The sequence below is a fragment of the Oryza glaberrima genome, chromosome 6, assembly GCF_000147395.1.
Source record: "Oryza glaberrima chromosome 6, OglaRS2, whole genome shotgun sequence".
NCBI classification, from domain to species: Eukaryota; Viridiplantae; Streptophyta; class Magnoliopsida; order Poales; family Poaceae; genus Oryza; species Oryza glaberrima.
The window spans coordinates 28,398,457-28,419,371 of NC_068331.1; the positions used below are offsets into that span (position 1 = coordinate 28,398,457).

General features: G+C 42.5%; 3 protein-coding genes across 3 annotated transcripts; 2 read left to right on the top strand and 1 right to left on the bottom strand.

Moving 5' to 3' along the window:
* The first annotated feature begins 2,647 nt into the window (after positions 1–2,647).
* On the top strand, positions 2,648–8,043 carry LOC127775828 (lysophospholipid acyltransferase LPEAT2). The gene is made up of 13 exons (XM_052302134.1): positions 2,648–3,241; positions 4,466–4,646; positions 4,747–4,806; positions 5,226–5,389; positions 5,463–5,526; positions 5,629–5,697; positions 5,800–5,895; positions 6,083–6,127; positions 6,689–6,759; positions 6,920–6,986; positions 7,074–7,124; positions 7,200–7,361; positions 7,464–8,043. Exons 1-13 carry the CDS (start codon positions 2,748–2,750, stop codon positions 7,608–7,610), a joined length of 1,671 nt encoding a protein of 556 aa, XP_052158094.1. The 5' UTR covers positions 2,648–2,747; the 3' UTR covers positions 7,611–8,043.
* A 182-nt stretch (positions 8,044–8,225) lies between these two features.
* On the bottom strand, positions 8,226–13,842 carry LOC127775827 (uncharacterized). Its single transcript, XM_052302133.1, has 12 exons — positions 13,429–13,842; positions 13,213–13,331; positions 13,032–13,138; positions 12,855–12,942; positions 10,749–11,802; positions 10,579–10,633; positions 10,409–10,490; positions 10,246–10,326; positions 10,055–10,159; positions 9,926–9,975; positions 9,258–9,435; positions 8,226–8,562 (listed from the first exon to the last, which is right to left on the bottom strand). The coding sequence occupies exons 1-12, from the start codon at positions 13,637–13,639 to the stop codon at positions 8,506–8,508; spliced, it is 2,187 nt and encodes a 728-aa protein (XP_052158093.1). The 5' UTR covers positions 13,640–13,842; the 3' UTR covers positions 8,226–8,505.
* A 2,445-nt stretch (positions 13,843–16,287) lies between these two features.
* On the top strand, positions 16,288–20,892 carry LOC127777268 (polygalacturonate 4-alpha-galacturonosyltransferase-like). Its single transcript, XM_052303842.1, has 9 exons — positions 16,288–16,436; positions 16,551–16,666; positions 18,057–18,088; positions 18,174–18,234; positions 18,331–18,374; positions 18,552–18,883; positions 18,963–19,320; positions 19,418–20,005; positions 20,298–20,892. The coding sequence occupies exons 2-9, from the start codon at positions 16,594–16,596 to the stop codon at positions 20,571–20,573; spliced, it is 1,764 nt and encodes a 587-aa protein (XP_052159802.1). The 5' UTR covers positions 16,288–16,436; positions 16,551–16,593; the 3' UTR covers positions 20,574–20,892.
* Positions 20,893–20,915: the final 23 nt, after the last annotated feature.

Sequence of the window (20,915 nt, forward strand, 5' to 3'; positions counted from 1 at the left end):
GGCGAATTTTATATAAGAAAACCGCTAATGACAATTCCAAAATCTCCATAAGAGATAGGAGTGTAGTATTAGGTTGTGATCGGAGGATTAAGGCGATGCTTGTGATACATTAAAATGGAAATGAAGTGAGCGCACGCAAAACAAGAAATTTGTTAGCACATGGATTAGTTGAGTTTTAATTATTATAAATTTAAAAATTATATTTGTTTGATATTTTAAAACAACTTCTACATAAACATAACATTTGGTGGTTTAAAAGATATGCTAATAGAAGTTAAGATAAAATCTGTATTTTAATTAGAAGAGATGGTAGATTTTTTATTTTTAAATTTTAAAAATAAACCATTTGAAATGTTATTTCTAAGATATGAGCATTGATCACGCCAGTAGAATTGGCATGGTAAAATAACACTACCATGCCAATCTAGCTGGCATGACAGCGTTATTTGATCACACCGGTCTGGCTGGTGTCGGCGTTATTTGGCCATACCACCTTGGATGACGTGGCAAGACAAAACTATCACGCCGATCTGGTTGGCATGACAACGTTATTCGGCCACCTCACCCAAACCATCATGGCAATACAAAACTATAACGCCCCGCAATGTGCGGCGTTAGTATTATTTTGCCACGCTAGATGGGTTGGCATGATCAAAATGTTTTGAAAATAAGTTTCAAAAGTATTTATTTTTAAAATTTTAAAAAAATAAAAAATCAAGAAGGAAGGCGTCCAATTACCCGAGCCTCGTCAGCATAGCATGAGACCATGAGTCCAGCGCAATGCAGTGCAGTGGACTGTAGTGCAGGACGAGGAGCTAGAAGAGATAGATAGTGGTCGACCAGACCAGACAGGCTGGTGCACAAGGGAAGCTAGTGGTGGGCTGGTGGCAGACGACGATTGGACACGGCCGCACTTGCATCGCTTCGGCGCGCGGGTCGCCGTCGTCGTCGTCTCTCGTCGCGGCGGGCCTTGCACTCGTAGCGTAGCGAGCGTCCCACCCGAAGGCCGGAGGCCCACGTCGTCTGTCACGCCACCGCACGAAACATAATTTTTTTTCATTTTTATTTTTTTTAATATTTACAAAAATATTATACCGGTGAAAATATTCATAGAAATATATCCGCGCTCCTCGAGAGTGGAGGGTGACGTGTGTGAGCAAGCGCTGGAAGTTGCTGAGCGGGCATGCGAATTTTGCATGCGGCGAAAATTGCATTTCGACCTCGGCGCAAAATGCGCACATGGCGCCGTGTGCAATGTCACCTTGCTGCCCTCTACTTGGACAACAGGGTCTTTTTTTTCAAAATATTTTCGTCGGTATAATATTTTTGTAAATATTAAAAAAAATTAAAAATGAAAAAAATTCCACGAAACACGCGTTTTTGCGGAGTGGTGCCAGGTGGGCTCAGGAGTTGTGGGGCCGCATGTCAGCGAGTGGGTGCCAGGTCGCGGGTGCGGTGGAGGAGCCCCCACGTACCGCAATCCGAGTGTCCGACTACTGGACTGCTTGTTGTCTTGTGATTTTGCTGTTTGGTGCCCGGCCCGGTGGTAAATAGCACCAACACCCCTTGCTCTATTTTCCTTCCAAGTACTACAAGTTTGAAAAAGATTATTGACCTGATTATCATAGTGGATTATGTAGGCGAAGTAAATTTGGCAAATAGTTTAGATCTAAGCTAAGCAATGCAGAAGATAAAATCTGGTGGAGTACAGCTGAAAAGAACATAGCCGACTCCACTGATCTTTTGGAATAATAAAGAGAAACCCATCAGAGCATCGCATTAGAATGACAATAAACACTTACATATATTCTTTTTGCATGCTGTTGCTTGTGCTTTATAAGTCTTCTTTTAAGTCTACGTATATATCTTGTAAAATTTGGAATACGGAAAATGCAATCTGAAATACAATCGTAAGATTAAATATATTGTCCTCTAGAATATGGAACTCAGTGACAAAAATAAAGTGGTTAATTTTGAAATTTTTTGAACCGTAGAAGCACGTATAGCATATGTATTATTCTCTTTTTTACCAGGCACGTTAGCATTCTTACTATTCCACCCTTTGTCACATTTGATTATTCCCACATTTAGAGTTAATCTAGCATGTCACATCGAAAACTTCCTGATTTACTCCATGTTATAAACTGCACAAAAATCTACAAACGGCAATGTTGCAGTAATTGGTAAAACAACAGGCTCTATCATATAATGTCAGCTTTCAAAGGCTATTAGGATTACGTGTTGAAAGACTAATTTCATCTAAATTAATCCTTTAGCATCCAAGAGGGAAGACTAGAGCATCCACGTCCACACAATCAAAGCTAATTCAACCTTCACATGTAAGCATTCTTTAAACCTCTCAATTCAACTTAATAAGGACCTCAATTATTTATTTATAAACACATGTGAAGAGAAGAAAAAACTTTTATAAATCAGTTAAGAAAAGAGACCAATAATTTTCTTAAAAAAAAATAGTACTAGCAGCCACCGACCACTCCCTTGACTATAGGCAACGCGAGAAGAAAAAAAAAACCGAGAAATGCGAGGGCTAGAACGCAAAAATAAATAAAGGATTTATTTGAAGACGATTAAAGAAATAAATTAAATAGATTTACGACCACAAAAAAGGAACGTCTCCTTCCTCCTCTTGCTATAAGCTTTCGCTTTCATAAAAGCCATTACTCCCTCTCCTCCATTGCTGGCCTCCCGCCTCCGCCTCCTCTCGCCTCGCCTCGCCTCCGCCACCCATGGCTTCTCGAAACCCTAGCCCCGCCTCCCTCTCCACGCCGCTCCTCTCCGACTCCATCTCGCCCACGCCCACCACCAACGGCCACGCGGGGCACCATAACCACGACAACGACGACGAGGAGTCGCCAACGGTGTGCGGCGGCGATGGCGGAGGAGGGGGGGACCCGTTCGCGTTCCTATCGGAGGATCGGCCGGCGTGGTGGTCGCCGCGGGGGGTGTCCCCGGCCGACCCGTTCCGCAACGGGACGCCGGGGTGGTGCGGGGCGTACGAGCTCGTGAGGGCGCTCGTGTGCGCGCCGGTGGCGGCGGCGAGGCTGGTGCTGTTCGGGCTCTCCATCGCGGTGGGGTACGCCGCCACGTGGGTGGCGCTCCGCGGGTGGGTCGACGTGCGGGAGCGGGCGGCGCAGGAGGGCGCCGGGCCCATGCCGGCGTGGCGCCGCCGCCTCATGTGGATCACGCGGATCTCCGCGCGCTGCATCCTCTTCTCCTTCGGGTGAGTTCTAGTTTCCGCTGTTCGTCGCTCGGATTAGCATCCCTCTCACCAAACGCGCACTCAGAATCGAGTCTGGATCGATGACAGATCAGAAATTAGAACAAAAAAACTTTAATCCGATCTGCATCGGATGATGGATTAGCCGCTGTTAAGTTTATAGAATGAAATTGAGGTGATTAGATTCGGGTGGTGAGACGAAGCACTCGAAATCTGTGGATGGATTGATTCGGTGGCGCGATTGGTTTCGCGGAATTTTGGGGTTTGGTGATTTTTGGGGCACGTGTGTGTGGGCGTGGCTTTGCTGCAATCATTTGTTAGGTGGGCGCAACGTAGCGTATGGAAGGTGAAGTGAAGGGTCCGTGTGTGAGATATGTTGTTTGTTTCGTTCTCTGCACTAATTGCGGCTGGGAAGAGACCGACAACGAGGGGAGGGTACCACGGTGGTTCAGAAGAGGTTAGAGACTGATCTCTGCACGGCGCCTTTGGTTAGCTTCACTACAATTGTGGATCGAAACGAGATGGACTAGCGATGAATGATGATGCCTTGTCTACTAGGTGGTTTGGGAAGATAGTGAGAAAGAGTAAGAAAGCCTTCCTGAAAGTATTCTGAAAATTGTTGGCCTTTGGCGCTGATAATTAATTAAGTTGAGGCACTAATCAGGTGGGCTGTTGTGTGGTTGGATCGAAAATGTGGCTGCTACTTAGTTCAAATTGGATTGCTGTTCACCTGGGAATTGCTCAATTGGACACTCTGCACACAAATTTTGAGACGTTTGAAGTTTCAAATGTTGTGAAAAGAATGGTGAAAACTGCGAGCGAATGTTGAGTGGTCAATGCTGAGAAAGCACACACATAGCTTATCATCTCTGCCAATAGTTCTTCTATGCAGTAAAATGAGAACTTGAGAAGGGAACTGCGCAGTGTTGGTGGTCGTGTTCTGTAAGCAGTTGCAGAAATGAACGTTTTGTTCAAACTTCAGGGGACGAAGACCACTTGGATGTGGATTTTGTTTTATACTAAAGTTTTCCTTTGGGCCATGATCTGGAGTTTTGGTTTTTAATCTCACATATGGATTTATAATGGGAAATTTTGAAACAACTCACTTTTGCTCCTTGTCTATGCTGCGGTATCCTGACTGAGTGCCTACTGTTTGTCATTTTTCTCTTCTTGCAATACAACTGTTTACTGTCTGATCTTTGCTAACCACTTGTTTTCTACTGTCAGATACCATTGGATAAGGAGGAAAGGAAAACCCGCGCCTAGAGAGCTTGCACCTATAGTTGTCTCAAATCATGTATCATACATAGAACCCATATACTTCTTCTATGAGCTGTTCCCGACAATCGTTTCTTCAGACTCTCATGATTCCATACCATTTGTTGGAACAATTATCCGAGCAATGCAGGTATATCCATTATGTTTTAAAAGCCCATTTTTCCCAGTTACTTTCTTTGACACTATTTTGCAAGTTACTTTCAAGTTTCAAATTTACAACAAATGCATAGGTTATATATGTTGACAGATTCTCGCCAGCTTCAAGGAAGTCTGCTGTAAACGAAATAAAGGTTAGAATGATTCCTCTTGACCCCACTGTTGCTCTGCATATTTTTAATTAACTGCATCAAATTACATGTGCTTTTTCCTTAATAAAGTGATGGTCTCATGGTGTCAGGCATCTTTTAATTGGTGATATGCAAGTTATCCTGTTGCTTTCTGTTGCCTATAGCTGTTAGGCTGTCAAATTATCATTACTGCACACAGTGGACTTCTGGGGTAGAAAGAATAATAGGCAGAAAAGAACAAAGACAAACTTGTGCTTGCAGCCACCATTTCTGTAGCTTCCTCTTTCATCTACAATATGCAAATACACCACATTTGATTTCAGGAAGCAATGCCATGCAACTCATCCTAGAAAGTGCAAAGCATGATTTTCTGTTTTGTTATCTTGTTCATATGGTACATACTCTCTAGGATGTGATTTCAGAGAAAGGCGGCTTGCAATAGCTTCCCACGTGTCTTGTTATTCCCGGAAGGCACGACAACAAATGGAAGATTTCTGATTTCTTTCCAACATGGTGCATTCATACCTGGCTACCCTGTTCAACCTGTTATTGTGCGCTATCCACATGTGCACTTTGATCAATCATGGTAAGTTATCTGTACAGAAATAAATCCTTATTTGTTGCCTCAATGCTTTATTTATGTTCATTTTCTGCTCCAGGGGAAATATATCATTAGGAAAGCTCATGTTCAAGATGTTTACCCAGTTTCACAATTTCATGGAGGTGCACACTCTCATTCCATTCAGCCTAGAATGTAAAATCTTCATGTCTTTGGTAATAACTACTTACACAATAAGGTCCTTACATGAACCATACTTTTTACAGGTAGAGTACCTCCCTGTTGTTTACCCACCTGAGATCAAGCAAGAGAATGCCCTTCATTTTGCAGAGAACGTAATCCTTCTTGACTCAAAATAATTACATATTTGGCATATTTTTGCGTTCCATACCAATGTAATGGACAAAGTACTTTATTTTAACTATTGAATTTTGCAGACTAGCTATGCTATGGCACATGCACTTAATGTTATTCCAACCTCTTATTCATATGGGGATTCAATGATCATGGCTCGAGCAGTGGAAGATGGAAAGGTAAAAAGGGCAATGTCGTAGTGTGATCTTCACGCTGAATTCATGTCCATTGTTTTGACTGTGTTTGCTGGATTCCATATAATGGAACGTTGCATAGTGCATAGATATATATTAACAAATCTGCCATTAGGCTGTCTTCCATCATCTATGAATTTGATCTCTAATAGGCTGGGTTTAACATTTGCAGGTGAACTGCTCAAATTATATGGTGGAGATGGCTTGGGTAAAAGAAGTAAGTCTTCCACATTCGCACTGTTGGCATATGCATATCAATATGGGACCTGGTCTACAGATATACTCCCTCCGTCCCTAAATATTTGACGCCGTTGACTTTTTTAAACGTGTTTGACCGTTCGTCTTATTCAAAAACTTTTGTGAAATATGTAAAACTATATGTATACATAAAAGTATATTTAACAATGAATCAAATGATAGGAAAAGAATTAATAATTACTTAAATTTTTTGAATAAGACAAACGGTCAAACGTGTTTACAATAGTCAACGGCGTCAAATATTTAGGGACGGAGGGAGTACATAGAAGAAATAACATGAGACCTTGAAATTGTATTGTTGTTGAAGAAAATGTTGTAGTAGGACTTGGTTTGTGCATGATTTATATGCGAACTATTTAGAGGTGTCCCACCCACTATATAGATAAAGCATAATCATAGCCGTGTTACTGTGTTTTTTTCTTTTGCCATGCATGGTTTTCTTTTGCTCATTGGTGCTTTTGAGGCATTATAGTTGCTGCTCCATCAATTATGGTACCTGATGTTTTTTGTTCTTTTTCAGACATATGGTGTGAGCACATCAGAAGCAATGGCACTCTTGGAAGACTTTTTGTGTATGAGCCCAGACAAGGAGTAAGTTTTCTCATCCTCACACTGACAAATATGTGCTTTATGGCAGAGCACATAATTTGGTCGTGAAGTCTAAAAAGATGTCCTCCATTTCCTAAAAGCTGTTATCATGATTTCACAGAATCATGACAAATGACATTACTTAACCGGTTAACCCTTGCAGCGGACGTGTGAATGCGCAAGATTTTTGGGCTCATTTTGGCCTTAATTGCACCCCTCTTTGCAAGAAGGTACTGGCATTCTCCTCGCGTAAATACTGCCAACCTTAATTGGAGTTACAGTACACCCTTCGCTGAACTTGTGCATCTGTTTTTCAGATATTTCAGTACTTCGATTTTGAAGCCAAGGAATCCATCACATTCCGTCAGGTATCAACTTGAATACAATCAACATAATAACTGATGCCTTGCGCTTACTAACATTCAAGGACGTGATGTATGCAGTTCTTGATTGGATGTGCGCACCTCAGGAAGCAGCCATCGTTTCAGGACGCCTGCGAAACCGCGTTTGAGAGGTGTAGGAATCCCCTAACATCTCACATCGGCAGGGAGCAGCTCGCCGATGTCCTGCGGTCAAGCATGCTTGAGCTGATGACCGATAATGGGGTAAGTCGCCAGTTTGCTTCATGCAACATATCTAATCACCTATCTTCCAACGCCATCACCCAGTTTCGACTCATCTGTCATTGCCTACCGTTTACATTACAGATGATGAAGCTGTTCAAGACGTTGGACGTCGACGATGACGACGGAATCAGCAAGGATGACCTGATGGCATCCCTTACGAAGCTCCCCTTCATGATCGCGCTCTTCGCGGGCCGGATCAACGGGGAAGTCTACATCGAGATAGTTTGATCGACTGGATTGATCGCAGGGGAGAGCTAAAATGGTGGATGGGAGTTTGTAACGCGGTGGGAGACGACAGACCTCCGTTTGTTTTTAGAGGGATGGTTTCCAACCGCTTCACCGTCCATGTAGCTTTCTCAGGCGTGTTGGACTAAAGTGGCTAACCGGTATAGTGCGCAATTTTGTTTCATATCGTAAAAATATATATTTATATCCATAGAAAAGCTGTCGCGTGATGGCACGCTGGATTGTGCAATGTGGATATGATACTGTACAACATTGGTCCAACTGGGCGTGCACATAGAAACTCTTTTTTTTTGGTTTGGTTTGGTTTGGCTAACTGGATGGATTATTACAAACTCTTTTTTGGCTAACTGGATGGAAGTATCTGTTTCGTATCGTCCATCCCAATATCAATCAATATATGTCTTTAATTTCTTTCTTTTTCTTTATTTTTTGAGACGGAACCAAATGTGTCGAACTTCGAGGCTCGACCATCAGTCCATCACCATCGCTACGCGTAGTCAGCAAGTCGGAATGAGTCTCTAGGAAAAAGAGAAAATAACAGCCGCCGGGCTTTCTACTGTATTATTATTGTGATGACGAGGAGGGTGAGATGTACTATACGATGAACCAATCACATCGCGTTGGAGGGCTATCATTTGACAGCATCTGTTTACGTTTTATGACTTCTTTGAAGGTTATTTACACCAGGGAAGAAAAAACACGCAAAATGAAGAGCGCTCAAGATTGGGAAAAGTGGCTAAAAAAACAACAGGCTGCTGCTATGCCGCGGCACTAAAGAAGAAGAGTAGACAAGAAGATTCTTTACAGTATACTATGTGATGCTCCTTGTCCCCCTCCCTTTTCCTTTCTCCTGTCCCGTCTCCGATATGTTGTATCTTTACATCACGATGCACTTCTCTTTCTTCGGCGTCGTCGGCTGTGGAGCAGGTGGCCTCTGAACAAAGATCAAACCACTCCATATTCAGATCCATCAAACAGGGTATACTAGTTGTATAATACGGATTGGAACAAGTAAAACCACGTGTCCTCGGTTCTGACACGATCAAGGGATCAAGCAATAGATGAAAATAAGGGGAAAAGAACGAAAACGAAAAGTTCAACCCCATGATCTGCTTGCTCCTTAGAACATGTTAGTATTAACTCTATTTTCCTCTTGATATAACATCATAACGACAGTTTGTGCAGTAAATTAGCTTGTTGGTTGGGTTCAGGTGTATACTAGAGACAAAACAGGTGATTTTCTGATATTTTAGCCGCAGGATGCAGGTTTCATGAGTTTTTAACCTTGCATAAAAGTATACGGAGAACATATGTTCTGCTTCAAAAAGACTAATCATATTTGTGGATAATTCGGCAATCCTAAAACCAAATTGCATATGCCAGTCCAAAGCAAGTTTAACCTTATAAACTAAAAGCCCCAAGCCCCTTACGACAAACTGGTGACTCCAGAGCAAGTTTAACCTTATAAACTAAAAGCCTCAAGCCCCCCAACGCACTACAAGCTATGACAGATATCATCTAAATCAAATATAACAATCCTAACATGCAGTGCACAACAATGAGATTCTTTTTTGTACTAATTAACAGAAATTTGCTACTGGCAGAATCCTTCAAAGCAAAAAAACATACCCTTGCCGTTGTTGGACCAACAACTAATCCTGGCCGACCTGTGCCATGTGATTGATTGGGTGTCTGCTGTTGCTGCTGGGGCACCGGCTCCTGCTGCTGTGTTGACGACTGGTGTCGTTGAGGTTGTTGCCGCTCAAACTCCTGTTGTTGAAGTGCTATAGCTAGCTCTAGATCAGAGCTGCCAGAACAGAAGAAACACCAACACACATATATTAGACCTTACTCACCTTAGGCACACGTGCAGAAACAAAAGCAATAATACCTAAAAGAAACAACAATAGAAAGTGTGTCGATAGTATTAAATGAAATTTAGCCACGGTACTAGTGTGCAGGTGCATTGCACAATTCTCTTCCAGTGTCATGCACATTTTGTTAAGATGTAAAGCAAACTTGTTGACTGGATTGTCATACCAAACTGATTGTGCATTAACTATAATGTGCTTGTGAGATAAGTGAAGACTGAACTTAATTAACCTCATGCACGGGGAGCATTTGTGGGTTCAAGTGGCATCAATATAGCTGAATAGATGTACTTGCGTTGACAAGCAAAATGTCATTCAAGAGACGCACAACACCATAGAGGTCAAAACAGCGATTCCAGTAACACCTACTCTCTGACTGACCAATACATCACTACTTAAAGAAAAACATAGGTAGGAAGGGCATACTTTCCAGACGAGTGCTGCAGGGTAGTATTGTCAAATTGAGCAAGATAGTCCTGTGGACAGAATACAATTTGAATCAGTACATTATAGAAACCAATGGAGATAACACCAGCTTATCGATGTTGCACATACAGCGGTACTTGTCATAGCCTGCTGTTCATTCCAAGAATCATTTCTCGGGTTTTCAGCCTTAAATGGTGTGAAATTGCTGGTCAGAAAAACTCCATCTCCATTCACCTGATGAATATCAATTGCGAACAGAATAAATCAGTAAAAGAACCCTTATTTCGAGCAACCAAACTGTTGGAAATGGTGTGGTGTACCTCATCCAACTTTTGCCATACTAAATCACTTTGGCTGAAAAAACCCTGATCAGTGGCTAAGAGATATAGGCTTCCATTGTACTGCACCAAAAAAGAACTTAAGAACTTAACTTGGGTGGCTTATTAAAGAAACTGGAGACTATAACTTAATTAATCATCATACCTTGAACATTGTGTTGAAATGATTATTACGGAAGAAGACGCACAGCTCTCTTTCATTAAGACCCTCTTGTAGACAAAATAAACTGTAATGTAGAAATTTCGCCCAGGCATTAGTTAACAGTATAAATAAGAAATATACACGAGGTTTAAACCTATATAGTAAGTACGCACCCATAGACAGTTAGCTGGCTAGCAGTGTTCTGAAGGAAATTATCTATTAGTTCCCCTGCAAACAAATAAGAAAATGTAATATCAAACATTATGCACTGGATATTCATGTGTGTTTGATCTTCAAACAAATACAAGTACATAATAGATGACAGGACAAACAAAATTCTCACATTGATGTTCTGCAGGCCCATCTTGCATGTCCTCACTACTTTTCTCAGTCTTGTCAGCTTGTTCAGCGAGAACCACCTCTCCCTCATAAACCGGCTCCTGATTTTCATATGCCAAATTTCCAGTGCTAAGTATGTGCTCTTCTCCTTGATATATTGGCTCACTTTCCTGAAGGTTTAAGATGATAGGCTCAGGACTATTGCCATCTTCCCCATCCAGCTCTTTAGTAGCATGATTTGGGGTATCTTGACTAGCTGCAGTTGTTAGCTCAGAGCTAATCTCAGTGTCAGAAGCCTGACCATGAATTTTCTCAGTGTCAGAAGCCTGACCAAGAATTTGCAAGGGAGCTTGTTCTTCACAGGATTCTTTATCAACTTGCCCAAGGGCAGGAGCAGCTTGGTTGGGAGCAGAAGACTCATGAGAGGAACAGTCAAGCACAGACTCTGAAGGTTGAATGGTTATATCAGAGTGCTCTGGCAAGATATTCCTTTTCCCATCGTCTTCTAGTTCATTAGACGTCAAAACCTGTTGGGATTCCTCCATCCCAACTTCATTAATATTAGGAGCAGCATTTGTGCTGTCCTGTAACATAGGGCCATCGCTCAAAACATGGCTGTTGCCATGTTCCTCCTTATTTGTTGAATCCATCGCCTCGACTGCCTCTAATTGGAAGCTCTCAGTGTGTGCTGTCTCCTCCATATTTGAGGATGAATGAGACTGTGAAGTGTCAAAGGAACCAGATCCATCAACAGCATTAGCATTTTCAGCTTTTGATAGACTAAGGACTCTCCTTAGTTCCTCTTCTTCCTCACGATCGCCTCGTCTTATGTGCAACTCAACTGGGTCAGTGAGTGTATTTTCATCAAATGATATACCTCGAGAAACACTAGGAGAAGGAACCCCTAGTGCTGCAGTAGTTGCAGCAGCAAAATCAACAGTTTCTTCCTCCTGTACATGTCTATTCTCTTTTGTTGATTCCCCCGACTTAAATTCAGCAAGCCCAGATGCAAGAGCATTGTAAGACTTTGATCCAATGGAAGTAGCAGTGTCAGTATCCTAAAAATATGAAACAATCAGAATTAGCATGCAGGTGAGAATTGCAGACGTAAGAGGCAAGCAAAATCTCTTATGCATCCAGCATGTAGGGAGGTATTGACTATGCTGTTCGAGCATCCTTCTGGCTATCTTAACAAATTGTATTGCACAAGATAAATAAATCCTATATTAAGTTTTGGTTGCTACAGAAACTTATCATGTCTAGACACAAGTATACGCTTTTTGTTGGAGCATCACATACAATACTCAAATCAAAACGCAACCATAGAGCCAGTCCGACTGTCTTGCTTTTACTCCTAAAAGAAACTACTGATCAGAAGTTGTAGTTTGAAGACCATGTCAACATAGAAAACAGCATATATTTGTGACACGAGGAGGTTCAACACTGTCTGAATTGCAGGTTGGAGCATCTTAACTAGTAAAAAGTTGGAAAACAACGTAGAGTGATTGTCTTGCTTTTACTCATAAAAGAAATTAGTGATCAGAAGTTGTAGTTTGAAGACCGCATCAACATAGAAAACAACATATATTTGTGACGAGGAAGTTCCGCACTGTCTGAATTGCAAATTGGAGGATCTTAACTAGTACATAGTTGGGAAACAATGTAGAAAACTAGCTTAATTAAATGTGATACATATTTGCGAAACCAAGCAATAGCTGTGAGTGCTACCAGTTATCAAATAGAATCACCACGTAGCTACTTGATAGAGCTTTCAAACGAGTTTTCAAAACAATGGTAAACATTGCCCGTATAAGGTATATATCGGGGGGGGGGGGGGGGGGGGGGGGGGACAAGTACACTGGCATACATATTACACTTCCTTTTTTTTATTGAGTGTTGTTGCAGATGGTAAGCATGAACACATGGTCTCTGTTCTAAATAACAGAAACTGTGAATGGTATACACATGAAGTTATCTCCAAGCACAAGAATTATTGTATTCCATGTCGAAAGAAGTACAGTAAACTCTAACCCGCACGCCGATCCAGTTGTCTAGATACAGAAGTTCAACATGGCTAAACCAAACAAACATGCCATAAGGAGATGCATACCTGGGGATCTACTATCCACCCATGGTACAGCGGGATATCCAGAAGGTCAAATATGGCACGTTCTCGGGTGAACTCAAAGTCATCGATCCTGCAACGCCCACACCCCGAATCATATCAGAACATATAGAGCACCATAAACAACAAACCGCTAACCGACAAACCGAACCATGGACTCACTTCCTGAACATCACATTCACATCAATGCCAGTCGCGAGGCGCGGCAAAAGGTCAATCGCATCCGAGATGTTCTGCTCCCGGTTGCGCACGTACTCCTCGTCCTTACCCTGCGAATCACACCCCACAACCAATTCACAAGGCAACACAACAAACAATCTAACCCCACGGGGACCGACCGAACCTGCACATTGCTGTTGGAGTCGATGAGGCGCTCGGCGACGAGCGAGAGCAGCTTCTGCTGCGACACCTCGCCCGCGTCCGGGTTCAAGCTGATCACATTCTTCAGCAGCATCACGTTACCTGCAGCAACCAAAACAAAACCCCACACATCACAACGCCGCGCGCGCGGGGGCGAATGGAAACCCGAAGGGAATCTAGAAGGTGGGGGGATTCTCACAGATGGCGAGGAGAGGGCACGGCCCGTTGTCGTTCTGGTAGACGATTGGGGTGCGGCGGCCGAGGAAGTCGACGGCCCTCGTCTTGTGCATCACCTCGGGTGGCTCGAGCGGCGGCGGCGGAGGCGGCGCGAGGGTGGACTCGGGGGGATCCGCCGCCGCGGCGCCGGGCGGGGGCGCGGGCGGCGGGAGGTGAGGCTGGTCGGTGGACATGGAGGAGAGGACGGATGGATCCCTCGCGCGATCGCCGGGGGTGGGGGTCGCCGGAACCCTAACCCTAGGTGGCGGCGATGGCGTCGCGCGCGGTGGTCGCCGCCGCGGAGGGAGGAGGAGGCGCGCGTGCGTGCGTGCGTTGCGGTGGTGGATCAGACGACGGGAGAAACAAAGCGAGAAAAAAAGAGAAGGAATGGGGAATAGAATACGAGACAGTGGGTGTGGGTACAAATAAACTGCAGATTATGTCGTTGTTTTTTTTCCCGATTCGGTCCCCGTAGTTGCACGAATTGTGTTCTTTTCATCCTTAATCTTTGTCTTACAGCATACTAGTGATTGTACTTTGTGCTAGTGAGCATTTGAATTTTGAATTAGACGAAAGATTTCTAAAACGATATGGGGTTGCTGTTTACAATCCTTTTTTTTACATAAAATTTGTGGCAGTTGAATCTCAACTGTTAATTTGCAACGTTGACATGTAAACAAAGTAGTGTGGGAATATTTTCTTTACGAAAAGTCAACTTCTTTGTTCGAATTTAAAAAGTGATCCAGACTAACCTTAGGAATTATTTTTCTTAATAATGGAAATAGTTTAATCTCTGGTTTCTGGCAACTTATGAATTATTTCCAACAGAAACATTAAATGAACATAGATAAAATTAACGGGAGACGTTTGGTTTCTACTTATTTGAAAACTTTTGTCGCATTCTGAAAGTGTCCTTACATAGTCCTGCATAACGCATAACCACTCTATCGACGTCAAAAGCATATTTATTAAGCAGATATAACAATAATGAAATGTAGATAGAGACATATAGCTCGAATTGGTAAATAAGTACATATGTATATACACATAGCCACATAGGACATGGACACAACACATGATACCCTCTTAAAAATAGATAATATGACATGATATAACAGCTGAATATGACATGCACTCGTCGCGTTCAATATCTTCGTAACCGTCGAACAACGCACACGCACACATTCGTTTTCGGATAGATTCTCAATACTTCGCATGGAAGTAACACGGCACGCGTTTACTTGGAGTGGTTCGTTGGATTAGCGCGTTAATTAATTACCTCCTTTCCCTCCTTGTATTAACCGACGCTTCTGCCCTCTAGTTTGTAAATAGGAGAGATCATAGGTAGCATAGTGCAAAAGTACCAGTGGATCTCTCATCTCAGCCGTCCGATGGCCGCGCCACCACACGATCCGGCCGTCGAGCCAAAGAGTACAGCACTTAGCACGTGACCACCCCTTTTTCAATTTCTTTTCCACCACGCGATCTCGATGCGTCGTTCTAGCAGCAAGTAAAATAATCAAATTTCCTTTTTGTGTGTGATTAAAATAACCAAATTATCGTCGAATTGACCGGCAACACGAGCAGTCAAATTACTAAACCAGCCATTTTTTGTTTGATGGGAGAAATGAAGCAACCACTCCAACGGTAATTAAGTTAAGCCACACTCACACACCTAACCACATGACCGAACCGACAATCGCAGCAGGCAGCTTGGAATGATTAATAGATTAGCTCCAAACAAGTTGCTAAAGATTTAATCACACGCACTCGTAACAGAAAGTTCAAGTCGACACCTCAGCTAAGCTTAAGGCTTCGTTTTTTTAAAACTATAATTTTCTAATTGTTCGTTAGCATGTTTTTAAACTATTAAATATAGTATATTTTAAAAACTTTTTTTATAAAAGTTTCTTTAAATAATTAAATAAACTTATTTTAAAAAATATAATAATCAGTACTAAATTATGTATGTGCTAATGATCTATCTTTTTTGTGTGGCGCTGATAAGTTAAATTAAGTTAGTAATTAACACAAGCCCTTAATGTGTACCCCGGTTTCCTCCCGTGTAGCTGTGCTCAGTGACAGCGATGGCGCTGACACGGCGTCCTTCTTCATGCGCAACTCTGATGCGCTCTACTTTGAAAACCACCTGTTGGCGCTGGCCCACGGCAAAGTCGCTTCGGGTGGGGGAGCTATATTTCGTGATGTCAAAGGCGATGCTCGCTCAACCACTGTCGAGCGTCAACATGAGCAGGTTGGCTGTTCGTGCGAGTGTGGCACTTGCCGGTGAGAGGCCACAATGAGGTTCGTTTTAGGTAGAACCGACAGACGAGGTTCGTTACGGTAGAACTGGCAGACGACGACGACGCTGACTGGGGCTTTGCATATATGGTGGCATGTTGGGGAGGAGGAGGAGATTGGACAGGGAGACATGGGTCCATTGTATTTTTTTTTTAAAAAAAATAACCAGACCGTCGCTGACACATGGGTCCCATAGTTTTTTTTAAGTTTAAATGCCACGTCAAATGTCACATAGATGCCACGTCAGCTGAAACAACCATCCAAACCATCTTGAGATCTTATTTGTATTGTTTTTGGAAGTTGAGTAACGCGTCATTTAGGTATTGCGGTTTAGGGTTGAATTTGAAAGTCGACGACAAATTGAGTGAGCGACCTAAAGTGAGAACTTATTCCATTCCCCTGCAATTGAAATGGGCCTAATTGTCGGTCACGTACCGAGTAAATGGGCTTTTAAGCAGGCCTGGAGCATGGTTAGGCCCAATGGCCCATGGAACGAAACCCGCACACAGAAACAGAATGCAGTTCACCCCTGGCTGGCAGGCACACTCGCAGTCCCCACTCCAAAAGCCGGAGGAGGAGGAGGAGGCGATTCACCGACATCCCGGAGCGGATCGCGGAGCGCGACCCCTCCTCCCTCCGCCGCCGCCGCCGCCGCCGATCTACCTCCGCCGCCGCGCCCTCCCCTCGCCGGTCCGTCGATTTCAGCCCTGGCCGTGCTTGATTTCCGCCGATTGTTGTGGGCAATCTCGTTTTAATCTCGTGCGTGTTTTTTTACTTACGATTTTGTTTTCGTTTTGGGGCCAGTGCGTGGCTGGTCTCGTGGATTTTGAGCTAGATTGGGCCGGGAATGGCGGGGGCTCGCGCGATGGCTTTCGTCGCGCTCTGCGCCCTCGCCGCCTTCCCTGTCGCCGTCACCGGAGGTGAGGAGTTTCGTTTTTTTCTTTCTTTCCAGCGCTTGTTTCTCTAGATGAGATGCTCAGATTAACACCTACAGTGATGCTGCTGCACTTTTGTCTTGCTCCTTGTGGAATGTGGAAATTTTTGGCTTTCGATTGTCAGGCTAGGGTGAATTCGCGTTTTATGTGCATGTGTTGATCTGTCCGCAGCTCAGCTACTCTAATTTTTAACAGCTGCCAAATGCGACCGTATATTGACAATATCTTGAAATTTAAGTGGAGACTGGAGAGCAGAAAATTTTTGTCATGCAATATCTGTTGATAGACATAATGTGATTACCATTCTCTCTGTCATGCATGGGAAACACTTGGTATTAATTGTATTTTTACTCGGTATCTTGTGTATAAAGTGATACAGTACATATTGAACTAGCTGTAGTAGTTTACACTTCACACGCAACATTTTAGATGTACGTTACTGTGCTCTGGAAGTGACGGTTGATGACATTTGCACAATGGCTGGGAAGAGCCATTTGTGTCCATCAACATGGCTGTGTCATAAGTAAGCCTTTATAAATTGGGTATCCAAATGGTGCCTAATTGTTGTTTCACCAGGTGGATTGCATTTTACCCAGCCATCCGGCATTGCCTAGATAATTTAGTGAAAGCACCTACTGAATATTTGGCCTTACCAATTGATTATATGAGTCTACTAGACCTTTTTCTAGAACAGCATGCTCTGACAAGTTTTAGGGTCCATACCCGTCAGGCCGTCACTGTTTCCAACGAGAACATGATATTTATAGGGAAAATAACTACTGGTGTCATCTTCGTAATGCCTAGGAACATTTTGCTGGAATTTCAGGCATATAATTTTATCCTAGACATAAGTGTTTGTTATACTCCACGCAATTTATAGTCTTCATGTTGCATCCCAGTGACATATGCTGACAAAGTTCAGGGTTTATATATATGCTCGCGTTTTCTTGTGTTCAGAGTTAAAGTTAATCAGTTTACTCAAACATATAGGATTCGTGTATGACCTGACCACATTACCTTATCATTACATTTTTTCTGTACGGCATTGCTTTGCCATTTAGTTTTGGAAGCAATCAATTCTCTCAGTTTTTGAATATTGCTCTCACCTGTTAAGAAGATAACGTCCCTTCATCATTCTATTAAGTTCTCTGTTTAAAGTTTAACTTACTTTGGGGTTGGACTTGGAAGTGATTGATAAATAAACTTTACCCCTTCTGTTCACAATTTATACGCTTGTGTTAGCTTGTTAGGAACAATTTTCTCATGAAATGTTTCCTCATTATACCTAAGCCATCCAATCACCTTCTGGACACTCGTGATGGTTTTAGAGCATATCCCATCAAGTCGTTCTAATAAGTGTTCCTGCTTTGTGCAGCCCAAGTGGACCCACTTTATTCTAGTAAACAGGTTTGAAGACTTATCCTTCATTTCTACATCTTTAATTGGTGTTATTGAAGCATGTTTTCTTACTGCCACAATTTTGTGATACTAGGTACTGGACTGGAGTAGTCAAGCCAACATTAAACTACAGAATTTCTCCTTAACTGAAGAAGGTGATAATTAGTGAACAATGACAGATCTATAATTCTATATGATTGCATCTACTAAGATCAATCCATTCAATGTGGGTGCTTTATTTCTCAATGCAGATGGACTTCAGCTGCTGGTAAGACCAGAAGAAGTAACTCACAGGGTAACTTTCTTCTACTTAAAGCCCTTGCAAATTAACTAGGGATATTCTAGCTTTTCTTGTATTACAATTCCGAACAGAAGTGTCCATCCTTTTTATGCCATTTCTTTTAGCATTACTACTTGTTTCCAAATGAGACCTTATGTTTCTTAAGCATTTTTTTATATTTCCTTACTACAGAAATTGCGGGAGAGAACCAGAATAAAGAAGATTGAACCAGTACAGCAGGATGATGAAGCACTAGTTAAGCTTGAGAATGCTGGAATTGAACGTTCAAAAGCCGTTGATTCGGCTGTCCTTGGAAAATATAGCATATGGAGGCGTGAGAATGAAAATGAAAAAGCAGATTCAAAGGTTCGTCTGATGCGTGATCAAATGATCATGGCCAGAATATATTCTGTGCTTGCCAAATCCAGGGACAAGCTCGATCTTCATCAGGATCTACTTTCCAGGCTTAAGGAAAGCCAGCGCTCCCTTGGGGAAGCTACTGCTGATGCTGAACTTCCCAAGAGGTAATTTCTGTTTAAACTCTTCTTTAGGTCTTTTTTTTTTCCTTTTTTTGCACTACTAATTTTTCTTACTTATTTGAAGTGCTTCTGAGAGAGTCAAAGTAATGGGCCAGTTACTAGCAAAAGCAAGAGATCAATTATATGATTGCAAGGCAATTACTCAGCGGTTAAGAGCGATGCTTCAGTCAGCTGATGAGCAGGTCAGGAGCTTAAAGAAGCAGAGCACCTTCCTAAGCCAGTTAGCGGCGAAGACAATCCCAAATGGCATCCATTGCCTGTCCATGCGGCTAACGATAGACTATTACCTTCTCTCCCCAGAGAAAAGAAAGTTTCCGAAGAGTGAGAACTTAGAAAATCCTGATCTTTATCACTATGCCCTTTTTTCGGACAATGTTTTGGCAGCTTCAGTTGTGGTGAACTCAACCATCATGAACGCAAAGGTAAGTGCAATCTAGAGTTCAATTTGGAATTGCAATTTCTTGGCAATGACTGAGAAACATGTATTCGGTAAAAACTGCTCATTTTTCTACCATGCAGGAGCCTGAGAAACATGTATTCCATCTTGTTACTGACAAGCTGAACTTTGGAGCAATGAACATGTGGTTTTTGTTGAATCCACCTGGAGATGCGACAATCCATGTTGAAAACGTGGATGACTTCAAATGGCTGAACTCTTCATATTGCCCTGTTCTGAAGCAGCTTGAATCTGTGGCCATGAAAGAGTACTATTTTAAGGCAGACCGTCCAAAAACTCTCTCTGCTGGTTCTTCTAATCTGAAATATAGGAACCCCAAATATCTTTCCATGCTCAACCATTTAAGATTCTACCTTCCACAAGTGTATCCTAAGTTGAATAAGATCCTTTTCCTGGATGATGACATAGTTGTTCAGAAGGATTTGACAGGACTCTGGGAGGTTGATCTAAATGGGAATGTAAATGGTGCTGTGGAAACATGTGGGGAGAGTTTTCACCGTTTTGACAAGTACCTCAATTTTTCAAATCCAAATATTGCTCAGAACTTCGATCCTAATGCTTGTGGCTGGGCGTATGGAATGAATATGTTTGATTTGGAAGAATGGAAGAAGAAGGACATTACTGGCATTTATCACAAATGGCAGAACATGGTAAGTTGAAATAAGGTTTATATTACTGTTTCCATTTTTCTGTAGAAATTTCAATGGCAAATTTCTTTCGCTATAATATGCAATATTTCAGTTTCTGCAATTCCTATTATTTTCACTAGCAAATGTAGTATATGCAGTTCTGCACTAACAACAGTTCATGCACCCTCTTAGCTTCTAAAACTAGTAAAAGCATAATATGCACTTCGTGAGATGCACATTCTATATCACAAACAGTAGCATACAGTACTAAACAAATTCCACTACTGTGCTTCACACTTTGTTCTTTTTACAGAATGAAAACAGGCTGCTCTGGAAGCTTGGGACACTGCCGCCAGGTCTCCTAACATTCTACAAGTTAACACATCCCCTGGACAAATCATGGCATGTTCTTGGCTTAGGGTACAACCCATCCATCGAGCGCTCAGAAATAGATAACGCCGCCGTCATCCACTACAACGGGAACATGAAGCCATGGCTGGAGATTGCAATGTCGAAGTACCGACCATACTGGACAAAGTACATCAACTACGAGCACACCTATGTTCGTGGGTGCAAGATCAGTCAATAGGCTTTTTTTTTCCTGGAGTGATTTCATTCTTTCAGTGATGAATAGCTAGTGGGACTTGGAACCAAGCCCCCTTGTTAGACTTCGATATAGTAGGAACAACAGTAATTCCATTGCATGTTCAGATGTTCTTTGTTCGTGTTGCTACTTGCTATAGGTATCTTATGTATGTAGTTGCCTCCCACATTCGTTTTCTAGCCCCCCTTTCCATTAGCCCTCTGTGGTATCTGTAACCATCTTTTCTTTTCTTCAGAAAAGAATGATGAACCCTGTGATTGTTCTCACCTGATAAATGAAATGTCTCAAAAGTTTGTGTGGCTAATGCTGTTCTTAGGCCTGTATGTT

Bases quoted from the DNA above. Each gene is read 5' to 3' on its own strand.
- LOC127775828 (XM_052302134.1), top strand. From the start codon at position 2,748: ATGGCTTCTCGAAACCCTAGCCCCGCCTCCCTCTCCACGCCGCTCCTC. The intron at 6,128-6,688 runs GTAAGTCTTCCA...GTTCTTTTTCAG, and splicing joins AGATGGCTTGGGTAAAAGAA to ACATATGGTGTGAGCACATC. The intron at 7,125-7,199 runs GTATCAACTTGA...TGATGTATGCAG, and splicing joins AATCCATCACATTCCGTCAG to TTCTTGATTGGATGTGCGCA.
- LOC127775827 (XM_052302133.1), bottom strand. From the start codon at position 13,639: ATGTCCACCGACCAGCCTCACCTCCCGCCGCCCGCGCCCCCGCCCGGC. The intron at 11,803-12,854 runs GTATGCATCTCC...TCATATTTTTAG, and splicing joins GGTGGATAGTAGATCCCCAG to GATACTGACACTGCTACTTC. The intron at 9,436-9,925 runs GTATGCCCTTCC...CTGTTCTGGCAG, and splicing joins CTGCAGCACTCGTCTGGAAA to CTCTGATCTAGAGCTAGCTA.
- LOC127777268 (XM_052303842.1), top strand. From the start codon at position 16,594: ATGGCGGGGGCTCGCGCGATGGCTTTCGTCGCGCTCTGCGCCCTCGCC. The intron at 16,667-18,056 runs GTGAGGAGTTTC...TGCTTTGTGCAG, and splicing joins CCCTGTCGCCGTCACCGGAG to CCCAAGTGGACCCACTTTAT. The intron at 18,884-18,962 runs GTAATTTCTGTT...ACTTATTTGAAG, and splicing joins GATGCTGAACTTCCCAAGAG to TGCTTCTGAGAGAGTCAAAG.